The sequence below is a fragment of the Microcaecilia unicolor genome, chromosome 12, assembly GCF_901765095.1.
Source record: "Microcaecilia unicolor chromosome 12, aMicUni1.1, whole genome shotgun sequence".
In the NCBI taxonomy this organism is placed as follows: Eukaryota; Metazoa; Chordata; class Amphibia; order Gymnophiona; family Siphonopidae; genus Microcaecilia; species Microcaecilia unicolor.
Genome location: NC_044042.1, coordinates 9,528,317 through 9,552,526, shown reverse-complemented (window position 1 = coordinate 9,552,526; position 24,210 = coordinate 9,528,317). Strand labels below are relative to the sequence as shown.

The 24,210-nt window shown below is 45.0% G+C and overlaps 1 protein-coding gene across 1 annotated transcript in view; it reads right to left on the bottom strand.

Annotated features, from left to right (window-relative positions):
* The window catches only part of LOC115482070 (corticosteroid 11-beta-dehydrogenase isozyme 1-like), a 28,524-nt gene extending 10,565 nt beyond the window's left edge, over nucleotides 1-17,959 (bottom strand). The window contains exons 1-5 of the mRNA XM_030221633.1: nucleotides 17,759-17,959; nucleotides 16,062-16,192; nucleotides 6,864-6,975; nucleotides 6,026-6,211; nucleotides 1,122-1,265 (exon numbers count right to left, since the gene is read on the bottom strand). Coding sequence (XP_030077493.1) covers nucleotides 1,122-1,265; nucleotides 6,026-6,211; nucleotides 6,864-6,975; nucleotides 16,062-16,192; nucleotides 17,759-17,849 — 664 coding nt within the window. The 5' untranslated portion in view covers nucleotides 17,850-17,959. The remainder of the gene's footprint in view (nucleotides 1-1,121; nucleotides 1,266-6,025; nucleotides 6,212-6,863; nucleotides 6,976-16,061; nucleotides 16,193-17,758) is intronic.
* Between the last annotated feature and the right edge of the window lie 6,251 nt (nucleotides 17,960-24,210).

The window sequence follows — 24,210 nt, the reverse complement described above, 5'->3', positions numbered from 1 at the left end:
AATGTTTAGAATTATTTATATACAAGCTTGGATTGTTCATTATTGGTGATATATAGAACGCTGCTTGTGAAGTAGATCTCCATTCCGCTTCATATTGTGACTAGCATAAAATTCAGTGGCAGGCTGGGGGTTGCTCACCCCTGCACCATTCAGATCTTCAAGTCTCTTCTCATTCATCTTTTGGTACAAACCTCGTGCCATTTGCCACTTCTGAACCACTCCTAGTCTTACTGGTAGGAGCTGGGAGTGAACAAAAATGGTTCTCCCCCTTAGGATTAGTTCAGTGCATGTTCTAAGCAACCTGGATTGGCTCAATTTGTTTTTTTGTTACATTTGTACCCTGCGCTTTCCCACTCATGGCAGGCTCAATGCGGCTTACATGGGGCAATGGGGGGTTAAGTGACTTGCCCAGAGTCACAAGGAGCTGCCTGTGCCTGAAGTGGGAATCGAACTCAGTTCCCCAGGACCAGAGTCCACCACCCTAACCACTAGGCCACTCCTCCACTGTTGCTACTATTTGAGATTCTACATGGAATGTTGCTATCCCACTAGCAATATTCCATGTAGAAGTCGGCCCTTGCAGATCACCAATGTGGCCGCACAGGCTTCTGCTTCTGTGAGTCTGACGTCCTGCACGTACGTGCAGGACGTCAGACTCACAGAAACAGAAGCCTGCGCAGCCTTCTACATGGAATGTTGCTAGTGGAATAGCAACATTCCATGTAGAATCTCCAATAGTAGCAACATTCCATGTGGAATCTCCAATAGTATCTATTTTACTTTTGTTACATTTGTACCCCGCACTTTCCCACTCATGGCAGGCTCAATGCGGCTTACATGGGGCAATGGAGGGTTAAGTGACTTGCCCAGAGTCACAAGGAGCTGCCTGTGGCTGAAGTGGGAATCGAACTCAGTTCCCCGGGACCAAAGTCCACCACCCTAACCACTAGGCCACTCCTCCACTCCAATGGGCCCTTAGTCTGAGCTAACACGGCATTTTTCATATTCTTGAGTTTTCCTCTCCCACCTTACTAGATTCAGAATGGATCACGTGTTTGCATGAGTGGCTTCCATGGTGCTAAGCTGGGGTGGAGAGGGAGGGTCACATCTGCTCATCTTACCTGTATTGATATAGCTGATAATGCAGAGTGTGATGGAAACATTGACACTCTTCAGGATAAATTCCTGCCTTAAGGAGCTGAAAAATCCATCCAGGGCAAACTTGGTTGCAGAGTAGGGAACGACAAATGGAACTCCAATTTTCCCTATAGCAAAAATACAGGCAATTACTTGTTAAATATTTGAAACTGAAAACTGATAGTTTAATACCTCAGTATTCCTTCTGATTTCTTCTTCCAGGTGCCCTAGGGTTCCTGGTTTCCACTATTTGTCATGTATCCACACACAGATATGTATAAACTTATGTGCAGTCAATATCTATGCACAGCACAACACACAAATACGCAAGCACATAGAGGAACACAGACATACAGCATATCATGAAGAAACAGAGAACACATAACATAGTCAACCGTGACACCCTACCCAGCGCCTTGGGACTCTGAACCCAAATTAATAAATGACCAAATTGTAATCAAGTGGAACAACTTCGCCGCAGCGTTATTAAAAAATATGACTGTATTTGATACAATCAAACAGGATACCCGAGCCCAACTGTAAGCTCTTAAAAGCCACTGTGAAAGGACCTATTCTGCCACCATAAGCAAGACTGACCCATGCGCTACATGCAGTACCCAGGACACACCCACCGCCCAGCAAGGTGCATCCAACCCTGGTGCAGCGAACCCATCTGCACCAAACTGCAACTTATATAAGTACATAAGTATTGCCATACTGGGACAGACCAACGGTCCATCAAGCCCAGCATCCTGTTTCCAACAGTGGCCAATCCAGGTCACAAGTACCCAATAGTAGCAACATTCCACGTAGAACACCAGAGAATAGCAAGATTCTAGAATTCTAACGAAAAACAAGATTCCATGCAGAATTTTAAAGTGTAGCAACATTCCATGTGGAACCCCAAAGAGTAGCAAGATTCCATTCAGAATCCCAAGCACATAAGTACATAACTGTTGCCACACTGGGAAAGACCAAAGGTCCATCAAGCCCAGCATCCTGTTTCCAACAGCGGCCAATCCAGGTCACAAATACCTGGCAAGATCCCAAAACAGTTCAATACATTTTATGCTGCTTATCCCAGAAATAGTGGATTTTCCCCATCCAATTTAATAATGGTCTATGGACTTTTCCTTTAGGAAGCCATCCAAACCTTTTTTAAACTCTGCTAAGCTAACCGCCTTTAGCACATTTTCTGGCAACGAATTCCAGAGTTGAATTACACGTTGAGTGAAGAAACATTTTCTCCGATTCGTTTTAAATTTACTACTTTGTAGCTTCATCGCATTCCCCCTAGTCCTAGTATTTTTGGAAAGCGTAAACTTGATTAATTAGCACTCCTGCAATCACTGGGGCTTGGGTATTCCCACCCTCCAAGTTGCGACATGCGTAATTAACATACACAATAAATAAAGGAATGGGTTGGGTAGGAGGGGACACTGGTTTAACCTGTGTCCTCGGGAAAAGAGGATGCACCCAGTAACCTTTAAAGCCCACAACTCCTGCCTCTCCTTCGCAGCAGGGAGCCCTTCCAGGGAGGGGCAAGAGCTCCCTCCCAGCTGCCAGGGCTCCCTGCCTATCACAGCTGTCCATCTCAGCCGGGGTGTGGGGGGATTGTGTGTACGGCGCCGTGTTATGGGCGGCTCCGTGCACTTCGGCCCTCCGCCTTATATTACTTTCACTTTGAAGCTGTGGTTTGTTGCTCTTTGCTTCTTGTGTTGGTAGAATTTCTATGAAACTAACAACTGCGGAATTTAAAATACATTCTACCCGTAGCCGTCAGCACAAACTGTGTCTAACTCGACTACCTCTACTTCCGGAAGCAGGGGGAAGAAAGCCTGGCTCTTCTCCCAAGCCTTTAATTCATGTGCTGATTGACTATCCACTCACTCCACATCTGATTAGCTTGCTGTACCCCCTGTAAATTAGACCAGCCCCTTGCATCTTGCCATCAGTTTTCCCAACCGATCTATTTATCCCAGTTGACTCTGCATTACGCAGCTTGGCCCCTCAGCTACATAGAAAGTTGTTTTATTGCACCATATCTATGTTATTTGAAGAATCGAATGTGTTCTGATTAGGTGTTTCTTCGTTATTAGGCTGACTTCATATTAGCGTCTGTTTACACTTCCCAAAATACTAGGACTAGGGGGCATGCGATGAAGCTACAAAGTAGTAAATTTAAAACAAATCGGAGAAACAACGTGTAATTGTACAACGTGTAATTGAACTCTGGAATTCCTAACCACATGATCATACCAAGTGACATCTAACTCGACTACCTCAGCCACGTGGACACCTGAATGCGAAGTCCCACAGGGATCCGCCCTCTCGCCGACTCTATTCAACGTAATGATGATACCATTGGCCAAACTATTATCAAACCAAAACCTCAACCCATACATATACGCAAATGACGTAACGGTCTACATCCCATTTAAACAAGATTTAAAGGAAATTTCCAAAGACATCAACCAAAGTCTCCATATCATGCATTCATGGGCAGATATATTTCAGCTGAAACTTAATGCAGAAAAAACCCAATGCCTAATACTCACCTCTCAATATAACATGAACAAATTCACAACCATTAACACACCAAATCTGAACCTTCCAATCTCGGACACCCTAAAAATTCTTGGAGTTACCATAGATCAACACCTAACACTTGAAAGCCACGCGAAAAACACAACCAAGAAGATGTTCCATTCAATGTGGAAGCTAAAGAGAGTAAGACCTTTCTTCCCAAGGAATGCCTTCTGCAGCCTGGTACAATCAATAGTGCTCAGTCATCTAGACTATTGCAACGCACTTTACGCCGGCTTTAAAGAGCAAATAATCAAGAAACTACAGACAGCCCAGAACACGGCAGCTAGACTCATATTCGGCAAAACAAAATATGAAAGTGCTAAACCCCTACGAGAAAAATATGCACTCTAGTTCACAAAATTATTCACAGAGACGCACCAGCCTACATGTCAGACTTGATAGACTTACCACCCAGGAATGCTAAAAGATCATCTCGCACATTCATCAATCTGCACTTCCCCAATTGCAAAGGTCTAAAATACAAAATAACGCACGAGTCAAACTTTACCTACTTGAGTACAAAGTTATGGAACGCACTACCGCACAACTTAAAAACGATCTACGAACTAGCCAACTTCCGCAAACTACTGAAGACCCATCTCTTTAACAAAGTATACCACAAAGATCAACAAATGTGAACACATACCACTCCTCCACATATATTCAGAACTGCTCTACAATTTCTACTTGCTATATTACTATCATGTTTTATCATTACCATGTTACCCAAGATTCTTCTGTAACATTAATAGTCTAATTTCTAATGCTTTTTCACCATTCATGATATATTGTAAGCCATTATCATGTTACCCAAGATCCTCTGTAACACAAAATGTCTATCTTCTAATGTAATTCCACCATTCATGAAGTATTGTAAGCCACATTGAGCCTGCAAAGAGGTGGGAAAATGTGGGATACAAATGCAATAAATAAATAATTCAACTTTGGAATTCGTTGCCAGAAAATGTGGTAAAGGTGATTAGCTTAGCAGAGTTTTAAAAAGGTTTGAACGGCTGCCTAAAGGAAAAGTCAATAGACCATTATTAAATTGGACTTGGGGAAAATATTTCTGGGATAAGCAGCATAAAATGTTTTGTACTTTTTTGGGGGATCTAGCCAGGTATTTGTGATCTGAATTGTCCACTGTTGGAAACAGGTTGTTGGGCTTGATAGACCTTTGGTCTGATCTAGTATAGCAATACTTATGTACTTATATCTGTTATTTGAATTTTCTTCCATTCTATTATAGTATAAAGTTTGATGTAAGCCACATTGAACCCAAAATTGTTTGTGATAAAAATCAGCGGCATAGCTAGGTGGGGTGCCAGAAGAGCGACTGCTCCCCCAAACGGACTTCGGGCACCTATTTTTCAGTCAGTCCGTCGCATTTACGCTGTGCATCCATGCGCCCACGCAGTACACGCATGCGCTTCTCCGCTCCCCATAGCGTTACAACCTGGCTATGCTTCTGGTACAAATGCCATAAATAAATAACCCATCTTGAAGGTAGCCTGCTGAGGTAGCGTGAGCGAGGGTGTGGCTTGGATCCATCACAAACAGTCAAACACACACAGGGTTTGCAAGCAAAAGGAAAGACTTTATTGCTATGATTTAGCAAGTGCACACCTGTTACTTCACAGGCTTTCATCCAGCGCTAGTAAAGTCTCTTTCTCTCATAATATAGTCCCAGTCAATACTCTTCATGGGGAGGAAGCAGGGCAGGAAGGCTTCTGCTGGCCCCCTTGGGGATCCCCGCCAGCCCAGATATGTGGCGTTACAGCTGGGGTAGAGAGTGGTGGGGAGGCGGAGAAAAATGTGTGTCCCCTCCTCCACACTTTGGGCTCAGGACCACCCCCCCCCCCCCCCCCAAAAAAAAAAAAAAAAAAATTTGAGGTCTGGCTATGTCTCTGATTGTAAGGGTGTTGTTTTGTACTGACTGAGAGGCTTTTCCAATTACTTGTTTGGGACCAAGATGCAAATCTCCTTGGACTGTAGTCCCTGCTGACAGTTAAGAATAATTATAATAATTTCAAGTGGAACCCAACCCCCTACTTCTTACAACCTTACAGTAACCCCTCTCCACCAGCAATAGCAGAAATCGGCAGTAATTAATTTCTGGTCTTGCTTCTGCATTTTTGCTGCTTATTTAGTTTCCCTATGGCTGTGTACACTGATGGCGTTCTTCTCCACATGTAGGCTGTTGCAGTGAGGTCTTCCTTCCTAGTCCCAGAAGGAGGCTGGGAAGGGACTGGAGGAATTAATTTTCCCAGGGTGGAAATGGAAAGCCTGAGATACTCACCTGAAACTGAGGAGACCACAACGATGCTCCCGTTGGTGTCTTTCAACATGGGCAAAGCCGCTACCGTCATGGTCACATAGCTGAGAAAATTAATCTCCATAAGCTTCCGCACATATTTAATGTCTCCATTAAAGAAATTGAAGTAAAAATCTCCAATGTGGTTGAGGATCAGCATGTCCAGACCACCTGTGTGCACAGTACGTAGGAAGCAGAGTTATTTCGGGTAAGTCAGGGGAGTAAGCAAACAGCTAAAGAAGGGTGGTGGTGGTAGTGGGGGAGGGGGATAATAACAGGAGAATGATCAGTTTTCCACATCTCTGATGGGCAGCATAGGACAAAAATAGAGGGGTTTAAGTGCAGCAGGGGAGACTTGAGTCAGACAGTGGGAGAGTCGGTAAGCAGTGGAACAAGTTACCGAGAAAATGGTACATTCTGGAAAGAAAGAGGTGATTACAATTAGACTGACCAAAGTCTCTAGTCATTAAAACCATTACTGCTATATATAATAAAAGTGAGTCAAGCATAGGACAATCAAGACATTGTGACATCACTGATGAGGCTGATTCTTAGGTACTGGTGGAATGGTATTGTGACATCACTTAGGACGTTAGTTCTTAGGCATTGGTGGAATGAGGCATTGTGACATCACAATATCAGTGGTTGTGGAATGGATTTTATATTAGGTAGTTTTACTGATGTATTATATGAGGAATACATTTCATTATAATTCATTTTTTAGCCTAAACACTTCAAGTTTTGGTGTTAGATCAAATTATCAAATTAATATAAATAAATTGCTGGTATGATAGTATATTTTATAACCGTAAACACAGTGTACCAAATAGATTTTCAGCCTTCTTTACTACGCTCTCAGCAAAGACCATGTCATCCATGCTTCCAGCGATATAGTGAGCGGAGGGAGCTCCCAGCTCTAAACACTTTGCCACGACCTGAAGAAGAAAAATCGAGTTTAGCATTTACCCAGGAAAGAGAGAGTTTTGCTTCATTTGTATTTATGTTGCAAAGAATCCACCAGCGTTGATGCAAGCATAGACAGTTATTTATGAGTGATCTTGGATCAACGACATGAGAGAGAGGGTGTGTGGATTCCTCATAGATCTGACTAGAACACAACACAAAACGGGGAGAAACCAGGAATGGATGAGTCTGACCTAACAGAATTATTAGAGTCAATTTTCAGTAATACATTTACCAGCCAACTGTAAACATGCAACTCTGATATTCATCAGTTTTCAGACACTATGGGGGCAATGCTGTAACTGGATGGGGTGGGCCATAGCAGCATAACCTATAATGTAACCTGGGCACCCAAGTTCCATTTTAGAATTCTACTGTACTCCGATATTGATGCCCCTAATATTTAGGCATCCCCAGTTACAGCAGCTGTAGTGTGCCTAAATGTGAGTTATTAGATCAGTGATGTAGCCATGGGTGGGCCCGGATGGGCACAGGCTCACCCAACTGTGGCACGTCTCTGGTGTGTCTGGCAGGGTCTCCAAGCCCTGCCAGCTGAAGACTCCCAGAATCTCTCTCTCCCTTCCCCCGTAGGTATTCCAGTGTCTTCCGACTCCACCCCTTCCTCCTTCCGTACCTTTTCAACCTTTCAGTGCTTCGCTGTCAGGAAACATTAACTCATATCGACTACTCACACAGCCTAAAGTCCACCCTCTGATGCAGCTTTCTGTTTTTGCATAGGCAGGACCAGGTCAGAGGGAAGGCTCTGGACTGGCATGAGCAGCGGGTATGAGTCACTGCTCACTGCCAGTGAAGAACTAAAGGTTTGGAAAGGTGCGGTGGGAGGAGTGTGGCGGGGGGGGGGGGGGGGAGGAGGCGTGTCACTGAGAGATTATTGGTCATCTGGGGTGGAGTGGAATGAGAGATGCCAGGTTGGGGGGGGGGGCATAAGGCTTTTGTGCCCACCCTCTTACAGCTCAAACCCAACCCAAATAGGGTGACTAGCTATGCCCATGTATCTGAGTAAGTGGGAGACATATCTATGTCCCCCCCCCCATGCTCTGCCCCATGGAGGCTGTAGGGGTATTTCCCTGAGATCTCACCTTTGCTGGTCTTGGCCTATATAGTACTATCCTAATACTTCAAGATGGAGTATATAACCTCTGACCTGAACATCTCTGTGTCAGCAAGATCCAGCTCTTCAGCTGGTGGAAAATCACTGACAGGCAAACTGCATCCAAGGACATTCTGTGTTACAATCACCCCTGAGAAGCTGAACAGGGAGTGGGACCCACTGCTCCAGATAGCCTAGCAAGCAGACCAGAAAGTATTCATTTCAGGGTCACACAAAAAAAAGGTCTTTTCTTGCCCAGGGAAAGAGCTGGATGGGATCAGGATTGGTTCCCTGCGGTCATCTGACCGGGAGAGAGGAGAAAGCGGGAACGGAGGAAAGTAAGTCAGGGGGAGACGATCGGAGAGTTTGGACGGACAACAAGGCAGGAGAGACCTGAGAAACCCAGCAAGGTTCTAACCTTGTGAACTGCATGTCTGGTGGAAATACCGGTTGGCTCAGCTATACCAGCTCTGAAATAAGGCACGGAGTGACGGACACCTGTTATCTGCAGAGAGACCCTGCACTGCATCTAAGATTGAGACTCGCTGGGGAGACAGCTAGAGTCTAAGAAGAATTCTGCATGGGATAAACATAGAGGAATCCTGTTCAGAAGGAATGGATCCTCAGAAGCTTAGCCGAGATTGGGTGGCGGGGCTGGTGGTTGGGAGGTGGGGCTAGTGCTGGGCAAGACTTCTACGGTCTGTGCCCTGAAAATGGCAGATACAAATCAAGGAAAGGTATACACAAAAAGTAGCACATATGAGTTTATCTTGTTGGGCAGACTGGATGGACCGTGCAGGTCTTTTTCTGCTGTCATCTACTATGTAACTGTCCAGCTTATTTTCGAAAGTGATTGCCGGCCATTTCCCGACATAAATCGGGAGATGGCCGGCGATTTCTTAAAAGCGGCGAAATCAGTATAATCGAAAGCGGCATTTTTGACAGCATCGCCGCTTTCCCGTTGCTTCGCCGGCGAAAGATCAAGGGGGTGTGTCGGTAGCTTAGCGAAGGCGGGACATGGGCAGGCATGAGCGTGGCTACCAGATAGCCGGCTTTCGCCGATAATGGAAAAAAAAAGCAGCATTAAGCAGTATTTCGCCGGGTTTACTTGGTCCTTTTAGTTTCACGACCAAGCCTCAAAAAGGTGCCCCAACTGACCAGATGACCACCAGAAGGAATCGGGGATGACCTCCCTGTACTCTCCCAGTGGTCACCAACCCCCTCCCACACTAAAAAAATAAAAATAAAAACAGTTTTTGCCAGCCTCTATGCCAGCCTCAAATGCCGTACCCACCTCCATGACAGCAGAATGTGTTGTATTCTCCGACAGCCTTTCCCTGGTTGTGATGTGGCTCTCGGGTGAGTGTGACACTTTTTCTGTTAGGTGCACTGCAGAGTCACATCAGCAATACATTGTGGTGGGTGTAGGGTAGTGGGCTGTACTCCCATGGTGCTTTTCCCCCTGCTAACTGGGTCAGAGTGTGCCCTGTTTTGTTTCCGGTAGTCCATGAGGTAGTGGCCATTTTTGTAAGCCAGTTTTAGATCCCTTTCATGTGTTACCCACGTTAGAGAACTTAGTTATTACCTTGAATGTTGCTGAAAGAGGGCACTGTACACCATTCTGCCAGCTCTGACCTACTGCTAATCTCAGTACCAGGGAGACTCTTTGCCAGTGGGGCACAACCTCTGATCTGCAGTTAACTGTGAGTAAACGTGCTTATTCAAATAAAGGACTTTTTCAAAGAGATTAGTCCTCAGGTGTCAACTGGTGTGCCAAGGTTATACAGCAGCAACAAGTCCTAGAGGCCTGCGTGTGTGCAGGTCCCTGGAGCACTTTTAGTGGGTACCGCAGTGCACTTAAGGCAGACGCACCCATGCCCACCCCCCCTACCTGTAACACTTGTGCTTGTAATGGGAGCCCTCCAAAACCCACTGTACCCACATGTAGTTGCCCCCTTCACCCCTAAGAGCTAGGGTATTGTTGTACATGTGTAGGTAGTGGGTTTGGGGGGGTTGGGGGGCTCAGCACCCAAGGGTGCCCAGTTGGTGTCCTGGCATGTGAGGGGGACCAGTGCACTACAAATGCTGACTCCTCCCACAACCAAATGCCAGAGTTCGCCGGGGTTGAGATAGCTGGTTTTGTTTTTCAGCGATAATGGAAAAAAATGCCGGCCATCTCTAACCCGGCGACATCCAAGGCATTTGGTCGAAAAAAAAGATGGCCGGCTATCTTTTTTGATAATACGGTTCCGGCCAGCTGTAGCGCCGCTGCCAAAATAGATTGCCGGCGATCTATTTCGCCGGCGACGTTCGATTATGCCCCTCTATGTTACCATCGAGAGCCTGTCTCAGAGACCACATGGTGAGATACAGTGATTTACTTCTATAGAGCTGGGATTAGTGATTGGTTGTTATCAGAAATCAGATTGGTTACATCACACTCGTGGTCAGGAGATAAGCTGCTAACGATTGTATTTGGCATAAGAATTGTAGTTCAGTCACCAATCAGGTTACCTATTATTCTAATAAGAATCGTTATGTATAGTCTGTATTCAGTAGCAATCTAGTTCCAGGGCCGGTCTTAGGCAGAGGCGACCAAGGCAGCCGCATAGGGCCCCGCGCCTAAGGGGGCCCCGCTCAGCGTGCCTCAACTCTGCCTCGTGCCTCCGCTACGACCCGGACTGGGACCGCTTCGAGTCACTCAACCTCTCTCCAGCCATAGGCAGATAAAGCATTCCTGGCATATCTTGTACACTGTAGCACTGTGCTGGATCTTTTCTTAATATTTTTCCTTATTTTCTCCTTTGTTATGAGAATTGGAACTACTAATTGTAGTGGACTTGAACTGAATAATTTTTGTACAAGTTTAGCTTCATTTGTCTTTATTTGAAATTTCATAAATAAAAAAAATGTGGAATAATCTTATCAATGGGGTGGAGCTAGGGTGGGGGCGGGGCTAGGATGGGGCCCCACCAAATTGGTCTGCACAGGGCCCCGCACTTGCTAAGACCGGCCCTGTCTAGTTCTGTTTTATTATCAGCAAGTTCTATATATATATATATATTTGCATTTTGCTAAGCCTTGCTACAGAGTTATTCTATACTTGTATATCTTCTTTATCTATAATAAATCTAATATATATTTCAGCATGGGCTTTGCTTTTGTTTCTCTCTCGGAAGCATTGGCTAGGTGCCAAGCCAGGTTCTATTTTTCCCTCGACAGAGTTCAGAAATATTTTGCTTTGGCATAGTTCTGTAATTAGAACCTGGGCATAAATGAGTCTGTTGGGTTATTTATGACTACCTACAAGGCTCTCACTGCAAACATACTATTTAAATGAAGCAGGTATTTGCAGAATAGCACCTACTGTAGGTGATCTGGTAGCATTACATGCATTCATGCTAATATTCTAAACATTTATATAAGAAAATGTGGGGGCCTAAGTTATAGATTTGCTGTTTATATGGATAATGTCAAGCTAACTATAGATCTCACTGTTTCAATGCCATCCTTATACGCCCAAATTCTATGCATGGCACCCAAAGTTAGGCGTGAGATGGTGCACATGGTTTTAGAATAGGGTCAGTTACACTCATAACCTAATTTGCTAATTAGTTTCTAAATTGGCACTTATTTGAAGATAAGTTTCAATAATGAGCCTTAACCCATTAGTGCCCAATGTTCTCATCAATTTGTTCCCATATGACAATAATTTGTAGTTACACATGTAATTGATTTGTGCCCCTTGTCATAGAGTCTATAGATCCCTTCATAGCATCCCCTAACAATGTCAGAGCCACCTTAAAACCCAAAGTCCCACCCAGGAGGGAAGTGACACGGGAGGGGCGGAGCCAGCAGGGCATAGTCCAGGAAGTAAATAAGCTGAGGCCATAGCTTGGTTAAGGAAGCCCAAAGGGAAGCAGTGACACCCAAGTGCATTTGCCTCCACCACCTATGTGTGAACTGTAACTGCTATAGTCAGGTAGGCCAAGTTCAACTTGGACCCTTGAAACTTTGGACATTGACTCAAGTAACTGTTTGATTCTACATTGGCAACTCTGGAGAAGGAGGCCAGGGACAAGTAAAGTGTGCTGCTGTGCTGAGAAACATTACTACATTTACGAACTTTTGTGTGTTTTAGTGGAGTGGAGGAGTAGCCTAGTGGTCCTGGGGAACTGGGTTCAATTCCCACTGCAGCTCTTTGTGATTCTGGCAAGTCACTTAACCCTCCATTGCTCCAGGTACAAATTAGTATCTTATATACTATGTAAACCGCTTTGAATGTAGTTGCAAAAACCACAGAAAGGCGGTATGTCAAGTCCCATTTCCCTTTCCCTATTTGAGATTCTACATGGAATGTTGCTACTATTTAGATTCTGTTGCTACTATTTCAGATTCTACATGGAATGTTACTATCTGAGATTCTACATGGATTGTTGCTACTATTTGACATTGTACATGGAATGTTGTTACTATCTACATAAGTACATAAGTAATGCCACACTGGGAAAAGACCAAGGGTCCATTGAGCCCAGCATCCTGTCCACGACAACGGCCAATCCAGGCCAAGGGCACCTGGCAAGCTTCCCAAACGTACAAACATTCTATACAATCTAGCCATTGTGACATCACTAATGAGGTTGGCTCTTATTGGTGGAATGAGCCACTATGACATCACAATAGGTTAAATCACTGCTCTATGTAATAAAAGTGAGCCAAGTAGAGGACATAAGTACATAAGTAATGCCACACTGGGAAAAGACCAAGGGTCCATTGAGCCCAGCATCCTGTCCACGACAGCGGCCAATCCAGGCCAAGGGCACCTGGCGAGCTTCCCAAACGTACAAACATTCTATACAATCAAACCATTGTGACATCACTAATGAGGTTGGCTCTTATTGGTGGAATGAGCCACTATGACATCACAATAGGTTAAATCACTGCTCTATGTAATAAAAGTGAGCCAAGTAGAGGACATAAGTACATAAGTAATGCCACACTGGGAAAAGACCAAGGGTCCATTGAGCCCAGCATCCTGTCCACGACAACGGCCAATCCAGGCCAAGGGCACCTGGCGAGCTTCCCAAACGTACAAACATTCTATACATGTTATTCCTGGAATTGTGGATTTTTCCCATGTCCTTTAGTAGTGGTTTATGGACTTGTCCTTTAGGAAACCATCTAACCCCTTTTTAAACTCTGCCAAGCTAACCGGCTTCACCGGACGGCAACAAATTCCAGGGTTTAATTATGTGTTGGGTGAAGAAAGCTTTTCTCTGATTTGTTTTAAATTTTCTACACTGTAGTTTCATAGTAAATTTAAAACAAATATGGTTTCAGCATGTTATCTTATTGCTTGTATGTTGGGTAAATAGAGCATGTTGAGTTGTTTACCATTGATGTTGTCAATAAATATATTTAAATTAAAAAAAAAAACAACAAATCGGAGAAATTTTTCTTCACCCAACGCATAATTAAACTCTGGAATTCGTTCTTTCTCCCTTCCCAGAGTGTGACTTGGTTCCCGGTCGGTCGTGAGGCCCGCTTGCTTGGTCTCTGCGTGAGTGGGTTCCTGATTGGCCGTGAGGCCTGCCTCAATGCTCTATTTCCCACTTTCTGGTGGTGCCTGTTGGCTGGGATGGTGCGTAGGGCCTGTTCGGTCTACCCTACACCTTGGCCAAAATCCTATACTAGGCCTCGGCCTGGCCTCAAGGGCTCACGTCTGGAATAACATCCATACAACAGAGAACGGGTGAAACGTCAAAATTATCCATACAGCAGAGTCAGCTAGGTGACCTGACTCTGATGGTTATTTTAGAAAGACCTTATTCATGATTTGGATAAGATAAAGCAGCATTTAGATGTATATATTACACACACATTTAAATCCCAATTTCAGAAAGAGAAAGATGAAGATATACAGTGTAGTAGATTAGTGGATTATTGGTATTTTTATCCTGAAATTATGCAGTTGGTTTTTATAGTGTATACATTTAATTTTGTTGTTTTGTGTTAAAATTTTTATGGTTGTGCTATATGTAAACTGTTATGAATGAGCAGTATTATTTATGAGCCTTTTAATAGAGATAAATATAATGACAGCCAAGATATACACAGCCAAATTGTGAATATGTGCATATTGTAAGGGGGTGTGATCTGGACATGTTGTGGGTGGGGCTAAAATATATGTGCTTTCTCCATTTCAGAAAGGGAATGCGACCGCACCTCGAATATTGTGTTCAATTCTGGTCACTGCATCTGAAAAAAGCTATAGTGGAATTAGAAAAGGTACAGAGAAGGGCGACGAAAATGTTAAAGGGGAAGGGATGACTTCCCCATGAGGAAAGGCTAAAGCAGGTAGGGCTCTTCAGCTTGGAGAAAAGACGACTGAGGAGAGATATGATACAGGTCTATAAAATAATGAGAGGAGTGGAATGGGTAGACGTGAAACATCTGTTTACTCCAAAAATACTAGGACTAGGGGGCATGTGATGAAGCTACAAAGTAGTAAGTGAATTGGAGAAAATCTTTCTTCACTCAACGTATAATTAAGCTCTGGAATTCGTTGCCAGATAATTGGTAAAGGCGGTTAGCTTAGAAGGGATTTAAAACAGGTTTGGATGGCTTCCTAAAAGAAAAGTCCTTAGACCATTATTCAGTTGACTTGGGGTAAATCCACTGCTTATTTCTGGGATAAGCAGCATAAAATGTATTGAGCTTTTCTGGGAGCTTGCCAGGTTCTTGTAACCTGGATTGGCTACTGTTGGAAACAGGATGCTGGACTTGATGGACCTTTGGTCTGTCCCAGTGTGGCAATACTTATGTACTTGGGATTCTGAATGGAATCTTGCTACTCTTTGGGGTTCTACATGGAATGTTGCTACACTTTGAAATTCTGCATGGAATCTTCTTATTCTTTAGAATTCTAGAATCTTGCTACTCTTTGGGGTTCTACATGAAATATTGCTACCCTTTGGGTTTCTGCCAGGTGCTTGTAACCTAGATTGGCTACTGTTGGAAACAGGATGCTGGGCTTGATGGACCTTTGTTCTGTCCCATTGTGCATGTAAATCCTCAATGTTGGGATTTACATGCACTTTCTAGGATTTCTAGGTTTACAAAGGTGCTCATGTTGCACAGAGCTCTACTGAAGGGATTAGGGAGGTCGCATCACCTTAATCTACTGAAGGGATTAGGGGGGGTCGCATCACCTTAATCCACTAGTGTGTTTTTGTCTCCCCCTCCCCCCCCCCACCTTGAAGAAGTACTGGCAAAGGATATTGGGCTCTGTGACAGCTTGGGGAAACATAGACATGTATGTTTCTAAAATGGCAGACCCATGTTTACCCTGTTGATCTTTTCGATGTTGAGAGCATGAGTGCTGTTTGCTCCATGTAGCCAGCACATACGTGGCCATTCCTGCATGTAACTTAGAAAAGACTCCCTGTCAACAGATCCGTTTCTAAATTACTGACGAAAATTGACATGTCCCAACCTGGATGTCTCAGTTCCAGTTTCTACGTTTTTCCTAAAATCTGCCTTCACATGTGGAGTCGAATTAATAGGGCTCTGTTTATAGCGTTGAGGGGAATATGCAAACAAAATAAACTCGAATCCCAGCAAGAACGAAAAGTCAAACATACTCCATTTCTGAAGGTCCATCCTCATCTTTTATACATGTATGAAAAAATGTGATGATTGTGCCTACAAACGAGTTCTTGCTGGGATTAGAGTTTATTTTGTTCACACACGGAGTGGCACTGAATATATACAATTAATTTAAATGCAGGAGGTCAGTGTTTAAAGTAATATGGTGACTGGCACGACTAAATATCGCCCCCTTGATTATGACTGTGTATTGATTCACATATAGAATTTAACCAAAAGACCACAAAAAGGGCTCCTTTGGGAACTGGGGAAAAGATTGCTCCCCAACTTCCCACACACCTTCTTAAGCTTCTCTTCTGTCCGTGCTGTTATCAGAACATGGGAACCCATCTTTGCCAGGTGATATGCCATCTGCTCACCAATTCCAGTACTGGCACCAGTGACAATGGTCCGCTTCCCTTTCAGCAGCTCTGAAGAACAAAAGATAAAGGCACAGCTGAGTTTCACGGTGCCAGTCACAACATTGCTCATCTCAATCATAAAGCTGACATCCCTGGCCAACAGGTTGGTCTAGGCTTTACCCTAACACGTTCTGTCATTTCAGTACTTTTTTATAATGGTTAAAAATTTCATAGTGTGAAACTTATTTCCAACTTCAGTTTATGATTAACTTCCATGAATACTGATTTTCAGAAATGAAAAAAATACTCTGGCTAGGAATTTTCCATTTCTGATATGTCTGCGAAGATAGATGAAAGCCGGGTTAAGCCTTTAATGGAAGACACAAGGACTAACGCCAGCTTGTACATACTGTAGCAGGACTTGCTTATCCTTTCCTACCCTAGCTGACATCATTTCCTGCACCTTTTCTGACGCTATGTGCAATTTTAAGTTAGTTCTTTTATTTTCTAACTCCTGTTACTCTGTCTTGTCTCCTATTAACACGTTTTAATGTGTATTATATTGACATTGTAAGTAAGTAGCACTCTATAGCAAACGGACAGTGGAGACGACCAAGGGCAAGGTGTGACCTAAGAAGTCTCTTAAAAACTTTAAGAAACAAATTTACATAAAACCATACGAGGAAAGGGCATAACCATAGTGGGGGCTCAATACAGACCGTGTTTCAGCGACAATGCCTGTCTCAGGAGTGCACAATATACCAATCTTAAGGAAAAGCAAAAGTACATTACTACATAAGTGTTGCCATACTGGGACAGACCGAAGGTCCATCAAGCCCAACGTCCTGTTTCCAACAGTGGCCATTCCAGGTTGCAAGTACCTGGCAAGATCTCAAAACAGTACAAGACATTTTAAGCTGCTTATCCTAGAAATAAGCAGTGGATTTTCCCCAAGTCCATTTTAATAATGACTTATGGACTTTCCTTTTAGGAAGCTATTCAAACCTTTTTTTAAACCCTGCTAACAGTTTCCCTGGCCACTGCACATTTACTGCAAAGGGGAGAGTATTGGCGTTCGCCTCCCTAAATAATATACATCTACTAAGAGGAAAAGGTCTCTGGCTACCACAGCAGACACTATGCTTGGAGAGATAGGGAGTGGGGTTCACCTAACAGAGCCTACACAGCTGCTGAATCTGCACAAGGAGAAGCTGGAATGAGGAACCAGCCCTTCACTGCAGTTCTGATAAAGAAGAGGGAGAAATGAGATCAAGCCCCTCTTTGTCCTTAAGTAGCATTCTATGCCATAATGTGTATTGTTATCTGAATATTTTTACTGCTGTAATTGTCTGTTGCCTATGTTGCGGTACACTGCCTTGAGTGAATTTCTTCAAAATGGTGGTGAATAAATCCTAGTAAATAAATAAACAAAGGTAGATATTTCCTTGCTAACCTATGTCTACATCCACCCCAAGAAAACTGAAATTAAAATGTGTCTGCTTTAATCTGGGTCAGGGGCACAAAGCGAAGCTGTTTCCTAGGAACTCAAGACTGCTCCCTCTGTTTAGGGCCCAACTCTGCAGCTGAGCCACTTGAAGACTCTTTACCTCTCGGATGGTCATTTGGAAAACATACCTGGTTTGAACTCATCACCGCCTGAGTAGAAATAAACGGCCAGAACAAGTCCCAGCAGGGGAATGAGCAGCTTTCGGGATAACAGGGCCATAGTGTCAAAGGGAGGAAGAAACTGCAGGAGATTTGATCCGAAAGCTGCAGGCCAGAAGCAAGACGTTCCAAGGAAGTGCGTGCCAACAACTTGGCAGCTTGTGTTGTGAGTGAAAGTGTCACATGCTGTTATTTGAACGAAATTAACCTTTGAGACTAGTTGGGGCAGTGAGCTCAAAGATAGGATACAAAAATTATAGTCTGGCCTGCATATGAATACTAAAGTCACTAGAAAAAGTTTTTTGAACGTTCCCATCTTGCATAGGCCGAAATGTTCACAGGGCTGACTCCCAAATTTTCCTGAGTCATCCCCACCCAGTATGTTTTCTGCAACACAAGAAGATACACGGGAAAGATCTGTTTCATTTCTTACTTCAGACGGTTTACGGACTTGAAACATTTGCATTTCAGAGAGTATAAAATGGGCCACTAGTGGGCAGCAGCCTCTTTAGCTCCTCGGTTCATATGCGGAAGTGAAAAGTCAGGACCAGTGCAACAGATCTGACAAATCTTTGGCTTTATGTTAGGAAGTATTTTTTCACGGAGAGAGTAGTGGATGCTTGGAATGCCCTCCCGCGGGAGGTGGTGGAAATGAAAACGGTAACGGAATTCAAACATGCGTGGGATAAGCATAATGGAATCCTGTTCAGAAAGAATGGATCCTCAGGAGCATAGTCAAGATCGGGAGGCGGGGCTGGTGGTTGGGATGTGGGAATAGTGCTGGGCAGACTTATACGGTCTGTGCCAGAGCCGGTGGTGGGAAGCTGGACTGGTGGTTGGGAGGCAGGGATTATGCTGGGCAGACTTATACGGTCTGTGCCAGAGCCAGTGGTGGGAGGCGGGGCTGGAGGTTGGGAGGCGGGGATAGTGCTGGGCAGACTTATACGGTTTGTGCCAGAGCCGGTGGTGGGAGGCGGGGCTGGTGGTTGGGAGGTGGGGATAGTGCTGGGCAGACTTATACGGTCTGTGCCAGAGCCAGTGGTGGGAGGCGGGGCTGGTGGTTGGGAGGCGGGGATAGTGCTGGGCAGACTTATACGGTTTGTGCCAGAGCCGGTGGTTGGGAGGCGGGGCTGTTGGTTGGGAGGCAGTGATAGTGCTCGGCAGACTTATAGGGTCTGTGCCCTGAGGAGCACAGGTACAAATCAAAGTAGGGTATACACAAAAGGTAGCACATATGAGTTATCTTGTTGGGCAGACTGGATGGACCGTGTAGGTCTTTTTCTGCTGCCATCTACTATGTTACTATGTTATGACTCCCCAAATTTATGTATTTATTTATTGCATTTGTACCCCACATTTTCCCATCTATTTGCAGGCTCAATGTGGCTTACATAGTACCGTCAAAGGCGTTTGCCCAGTCGGTGGATAACAAATACAAAGTTGTATAGTGATCATATGAGGTATAAGTGGAGGGTCAGAATTGATGAAGATCCCGTGTTGTCCTGTTCAATCATAGTCATGCTGTGTTGGTAGGTGAAGAGGGTTACGTGGGGTCGTTTGGGTAAGCCTTTTTGAAGAGGTTGGTTTTTAGTGATTTCCTGAAGTTCAACCATTACTGTTATATATAATAAAAGTGAGTCAAGTATAGGACAATCAAGCCATTGTGACATCACTGATGAGGCTGGCTCAAGCATTGATGGAAAGAGGCATTATGACATCACTGTCATTGATGAGGTTGGTTCTTAGGTATTGGTGGAATGAGGAGGAAAAAATAATTCATCCAGGCGTTATGGGCGAATCTGAAATTACTACCAGGAGGGTGCGCTGGCCTGGCGGTAGTCTCATTTTGGTGTGCGCTGCACGCGCGTAGAGCCTACCGCGGCTTAGTAAAATGGCCCCAAAGTGAAGCTGTTTCCTAGGAACTCAAGACTGCCCCCTCTGTTTACAGCCCAACTCTGCAGCTCAGACCCTGTGAGACTCTTTTATCTCTGAGACGCCGTTTGGAAAACATACCTGCTTTGAACTCATCACCACCTGAGTAGAAATAAAAGGCCAGAACGAGGCCCAGCAGAGGAATGAGCAGCTTTCGGGGCCATTGTGCCCAAGGGAGGAAGAAAGGCCAGAAGCAAGACGATCCTGGGAAATGCCTATCCAGAGCCTGGAAGCTTGTGTTGTGAGTGTGGGGGGGGGGGGGGGGGGCAATGTCTAGCGCCCTTACTTTGAGCAGATGAACCTTTGAGACCAGTGAGCTGGAAGACTTGATACAAAAATTAACTTCCTATGTGCTTGTAGTCTTGCCTGCTTACGAACCCACACGGGCTCTTTTACTAAAAAGTAGTAGGTTTTATAGTTACAGCATGTTTAACATAAAAAAAAAAACCATATGGTAACTGCAAAACCTTTGCAGTAAATTCAGGAGCCCTGCATTTACTGCAAAGAGCAGATGCGCACTGCACGGCACGGCACTTAAATTCAGTTGCAGGTAGCTCATCTGCAACTGCGCTACCTGACTCTGCGTTGCTAGCATTCGTGTGCATTGTTATAGAATAAGGGGATTTACGCATCTAAAGTAAGCACGTACGTGTACACCACGTTTCAGTTGGTGAAAACGGCCACACCTAAAGTTAGGTGCGACTCCCTGATGTAAGTGCTATTTTATAAACCATGCCTAACTTTAAGCGCAGCTTATAGAATAGTGCTTTTTTCGGGGTGCTGATTTTTTTGGTGCAATATATAGAATCTAACCCGTGGAGGGGCATAATCGAAAGGGACGCCCAGGTTTTGCTGAGGACATCCTCGCAAGACGTCCCGATGGAGGGGTGGGGAAACCCGTATTATCGAAACAAGATGGACGTTCATCTTTCGTTTCAATAATACGGTCGGGGACCCCCAAATCTTGAAATTTAGGTCACCCTTAGAGATGGCCGTCCTTAGACTTGGTCGTTTCTGATTTTCGGCGATAATGGAAACCAAGGACGCCCATCTCAGAAACGACCAAATGCAAGCCCTTTGATCGTGGGAGGAGTCAGCATTCATGCTGCACTGGCCCCCTGACATGCCAGGACACCAACCGGGCACCCTAGGGGGAATTGCAGTGGACTTCATAAATTGCTGTCAGGTACATAGCTCCCAAAGCCCACTACCCACAACTGTACACCACTACCATAGCCCTTACGGGTGAAGGGGGGGCACCTAGATGTGGGTACAGTGGGTTTGTGGTGGGTTTTGGAGAGCTCACATTTTACCACCACAAGTGTAACAGGTAGGGAGGGGGATAGGACTGGGTCCGCCTGCCTGAAGTGCACTGCACCCACTAAAACTGCTCCAGGGACCTGCATACTGCTGTGATGGACCTGAGTATGACATTTGAGACTGGCATAGAGGCTGGCAAAAATATTTTTTAAGTTTTTTTTGGGGGTGGGAGGGGGTTAGTAACTACTGGGGGAGTAAGGGAAGGTCATCCCCGATCTCTCCGGTGGTCATCTGGTCAGTTCGGGCACCCTTTTGTGCCTTGGTCGTAAGAAAAACAGGACCAGGTGAAGTTGTCCAAGTGCTCATCAGAGACGTCCTTTTTTTTCCATTATGGGTCGAGGACGTCCATGTGTTAGGCACTCCCAAGTCCCGCCTTTGCTATGCCTCCGACACGCCCCCATGAAATTTGGTCGTCCCTGCGACGGAAAGCAGTTGAGGACGTCCAAAATCAGCTTTCGATTTGGACGACCCTGTGAGAAGGACGCCCATCTTCTGATTTGTGTCGAAAGATGGGCATCCTTCTCTTTCAAAAATGAGCCTGATAGTGTTTAATGTTCAGCGTTGTATTTTTGCAGGGGCCTCTGCCCTGTAGCTGCTAACACTGCATGTCCTCAGGGGGCAGCTTGGCCTCAAAGACTGATTGGAAACTGCAAGATTCAGATGCCACAGAGGTAACTGCTACACTTCATGGCCCTCCTCCCTGGGAAGGGATGGGGCGTTGCTAGCATTCATGTGCATTGTTATAGAATAAGGGGATTTACGCATCTAAAGTAAGCGCGTACGTGTACACCACGTTTCAGTTGGTGAAAACGGCCATTCCTAAAGTTAGGCACGACTCCCTGATGTAAGTGATGTAAGTGCTATTTTATAAACCATGCCTAACTTTAAGCATGGCTTATATAATAGTGTTTTTTTCGATGCTTATTTTTCTGGTGCAATATATAGTATCAAACCCTTAGTGTTTAATGTTCAGCGTTGTATTTTTGCAGGGGCTTCTGCCCTGTAGCTGCTAATACTGCACGTCCTCAGGGGGAAGCTTGGCCTCCAGGACTCAGGGCCGTGCTAACACGGTAAGCGAGGTAAGCACCGCAGGGGGGCGCCAACCTCTGGAGGGCGCCTACCGTTTCCTGAGGTCAGCTCACTTGCAAAATGTTTTACCTGAAGCTGTGATTCTCCTCTCTCCCCTGCCCTCCCCTCTTCGACCACAGTGCTCACTGAGGCAGGCAGGCTCTGCTGAAGCTGTTTGAAAGAATACAACCAGTGCTATTTATGTCTTTGGGGTGGGACAAACTCCTCATTCAGGGTGAGCTTGAACAACATTCAAATTAAAGAGAACAGCCAGGTTTGGAGGGAGGTGTGCAAGTGAGACTAGGGAGAAATAAAAACTAAATAGTGTAATTGTTAAAATCTGTAAGTGATTCAAAGTTTTGTTTTTTTTTCTCTGAGCTTGTACACCGAGAGGAGGGCATGACTGCAATGAGGTTTGCATAATTATCAGGTAACCCGATAGCTACAGCTAAAAGCCATTTCATTGGCTGATGGTTCCAACAGTAGTTTCAGAGGAAGGGTAGTGTAGAAGAGCTGGTAAGTGAAAATCTGATTGTTTTTTTTTTTTGGTGTTTGTTTTTATATAAAAGATTCTCCTTGGATAGGGAAGAGTCTGTGAAATGTGAAAATATATTTTGCTTTAATGAAATTGCTAAACTTTAGAGTCAGAGACTTATCAATGATCAGAAAAAGAAAGTCACCAGACAACAAAGGTAAAGAAAAATCATTTTATTTTCAGTTTAGTGTTTGGAATATGTCCACTTTGAGAATTTACATCTGCTATCTTATTTTGCAATGTTAGCAATTTGTTTCTAAGAATATTGCTGACAATTCCTGTCAATGTGGCAAGTGGTGAGCGATCATTTTCACGGTTAAAAATCATTAAAAAAAACTAGTAAAAAATGCCCGTTTCAAAAGGGAAGGAAACGGGCACTAGCAAGGCCATCCCCCACCCTCCCTCCCTCGCTGTTCCAGACTCTGCCGTCCCTCCGTTTTCACCCCCACTCTTTCCGCGACCCAGTCGACCCCCCCTCCTTCTCGGCAACAACCATCCCCCGCCGCCGTCCAGTACCTGTGCTGACGGGGGACCCTAACCCCCGTCAGCTGAAGTCCTGTGCTGGCCTTCGAGGCGTTGCTTCTTCAATGATTTTGTGTCCAAGTTGCTCTGCGTGCATCTGACATCAGACTCACGCAGAGGAACTTGAACCGAAGATCATTGAAGAAGCAACAGCGTGAAGGCCAGCACAGGACTTCGGCTGACGGGGGTTGGGGTCCCCCGTCAGCACAGGTACTGGACGTCGGCGGGAGACGGTTTTCGCCGAGAAGGGAGGTCGACTGGGTCGTGGAAGGGGGGTGCAGTGGGCTGTAACACAGGGGGAGGAGTACTCCTCCCCTTGCCTTGGTATCAGCTGTCACTGACGTCACTGACATCAGTGCGTGCCTGCCTAGCAGACCACCTCCGAGGGAGGCACGGTCCCAGGCACATCCTGTTGGAGGTGAGAATTATTATATAGGATTATTTGCGATCAAGTATTTTGCAAGAAAGGCTTGTAAGCCTTGCCATGATTGCTATTGAGAATGATATATGAGCCCAGTTAGATGTCAAAGATTTAATTACTAATTTCGTGAACATGAAAGCACGAAAAGCTAAGTGGTTGTAAACCCTCTATTTGTTCAGCAATCCCACAAAGATGCACTCCATCTTTCAGCTCCTATTTCCTTTGCATCTTGTGCCACACGGGGGGGGGGGGGGGGGCATAGAGGCTGGCAAAAATATTTTTAAAGTTTTTTTTGAGGGTGGGAGGGGGTTAGTAACTACTGGGGGAGTAAGGGAAGGTCATCCCCGATCTCTCCGGTGGTCATCTGGGAGACCCTAGGCACGGCCCTGTTCAGCGTTGTATTTTTGCAGGGGCCTCTGCCCTGTAGCTGCTAACACTGCACGTCCTCAGGGGGCAGGTTGGCCTCAAAGACTGATTGGAAACTGCAAGATTCAGATGCCACAGAGGTAACTGCTACACTTCATGTCCCTCCTCCCTGCACTACCCCATCTCAGGCATCATTTGCAAGGTATGTGGAGTAAAGTTCAAGACTCCAGATCCTTTGTCTTTTGATTGGCATCCCCT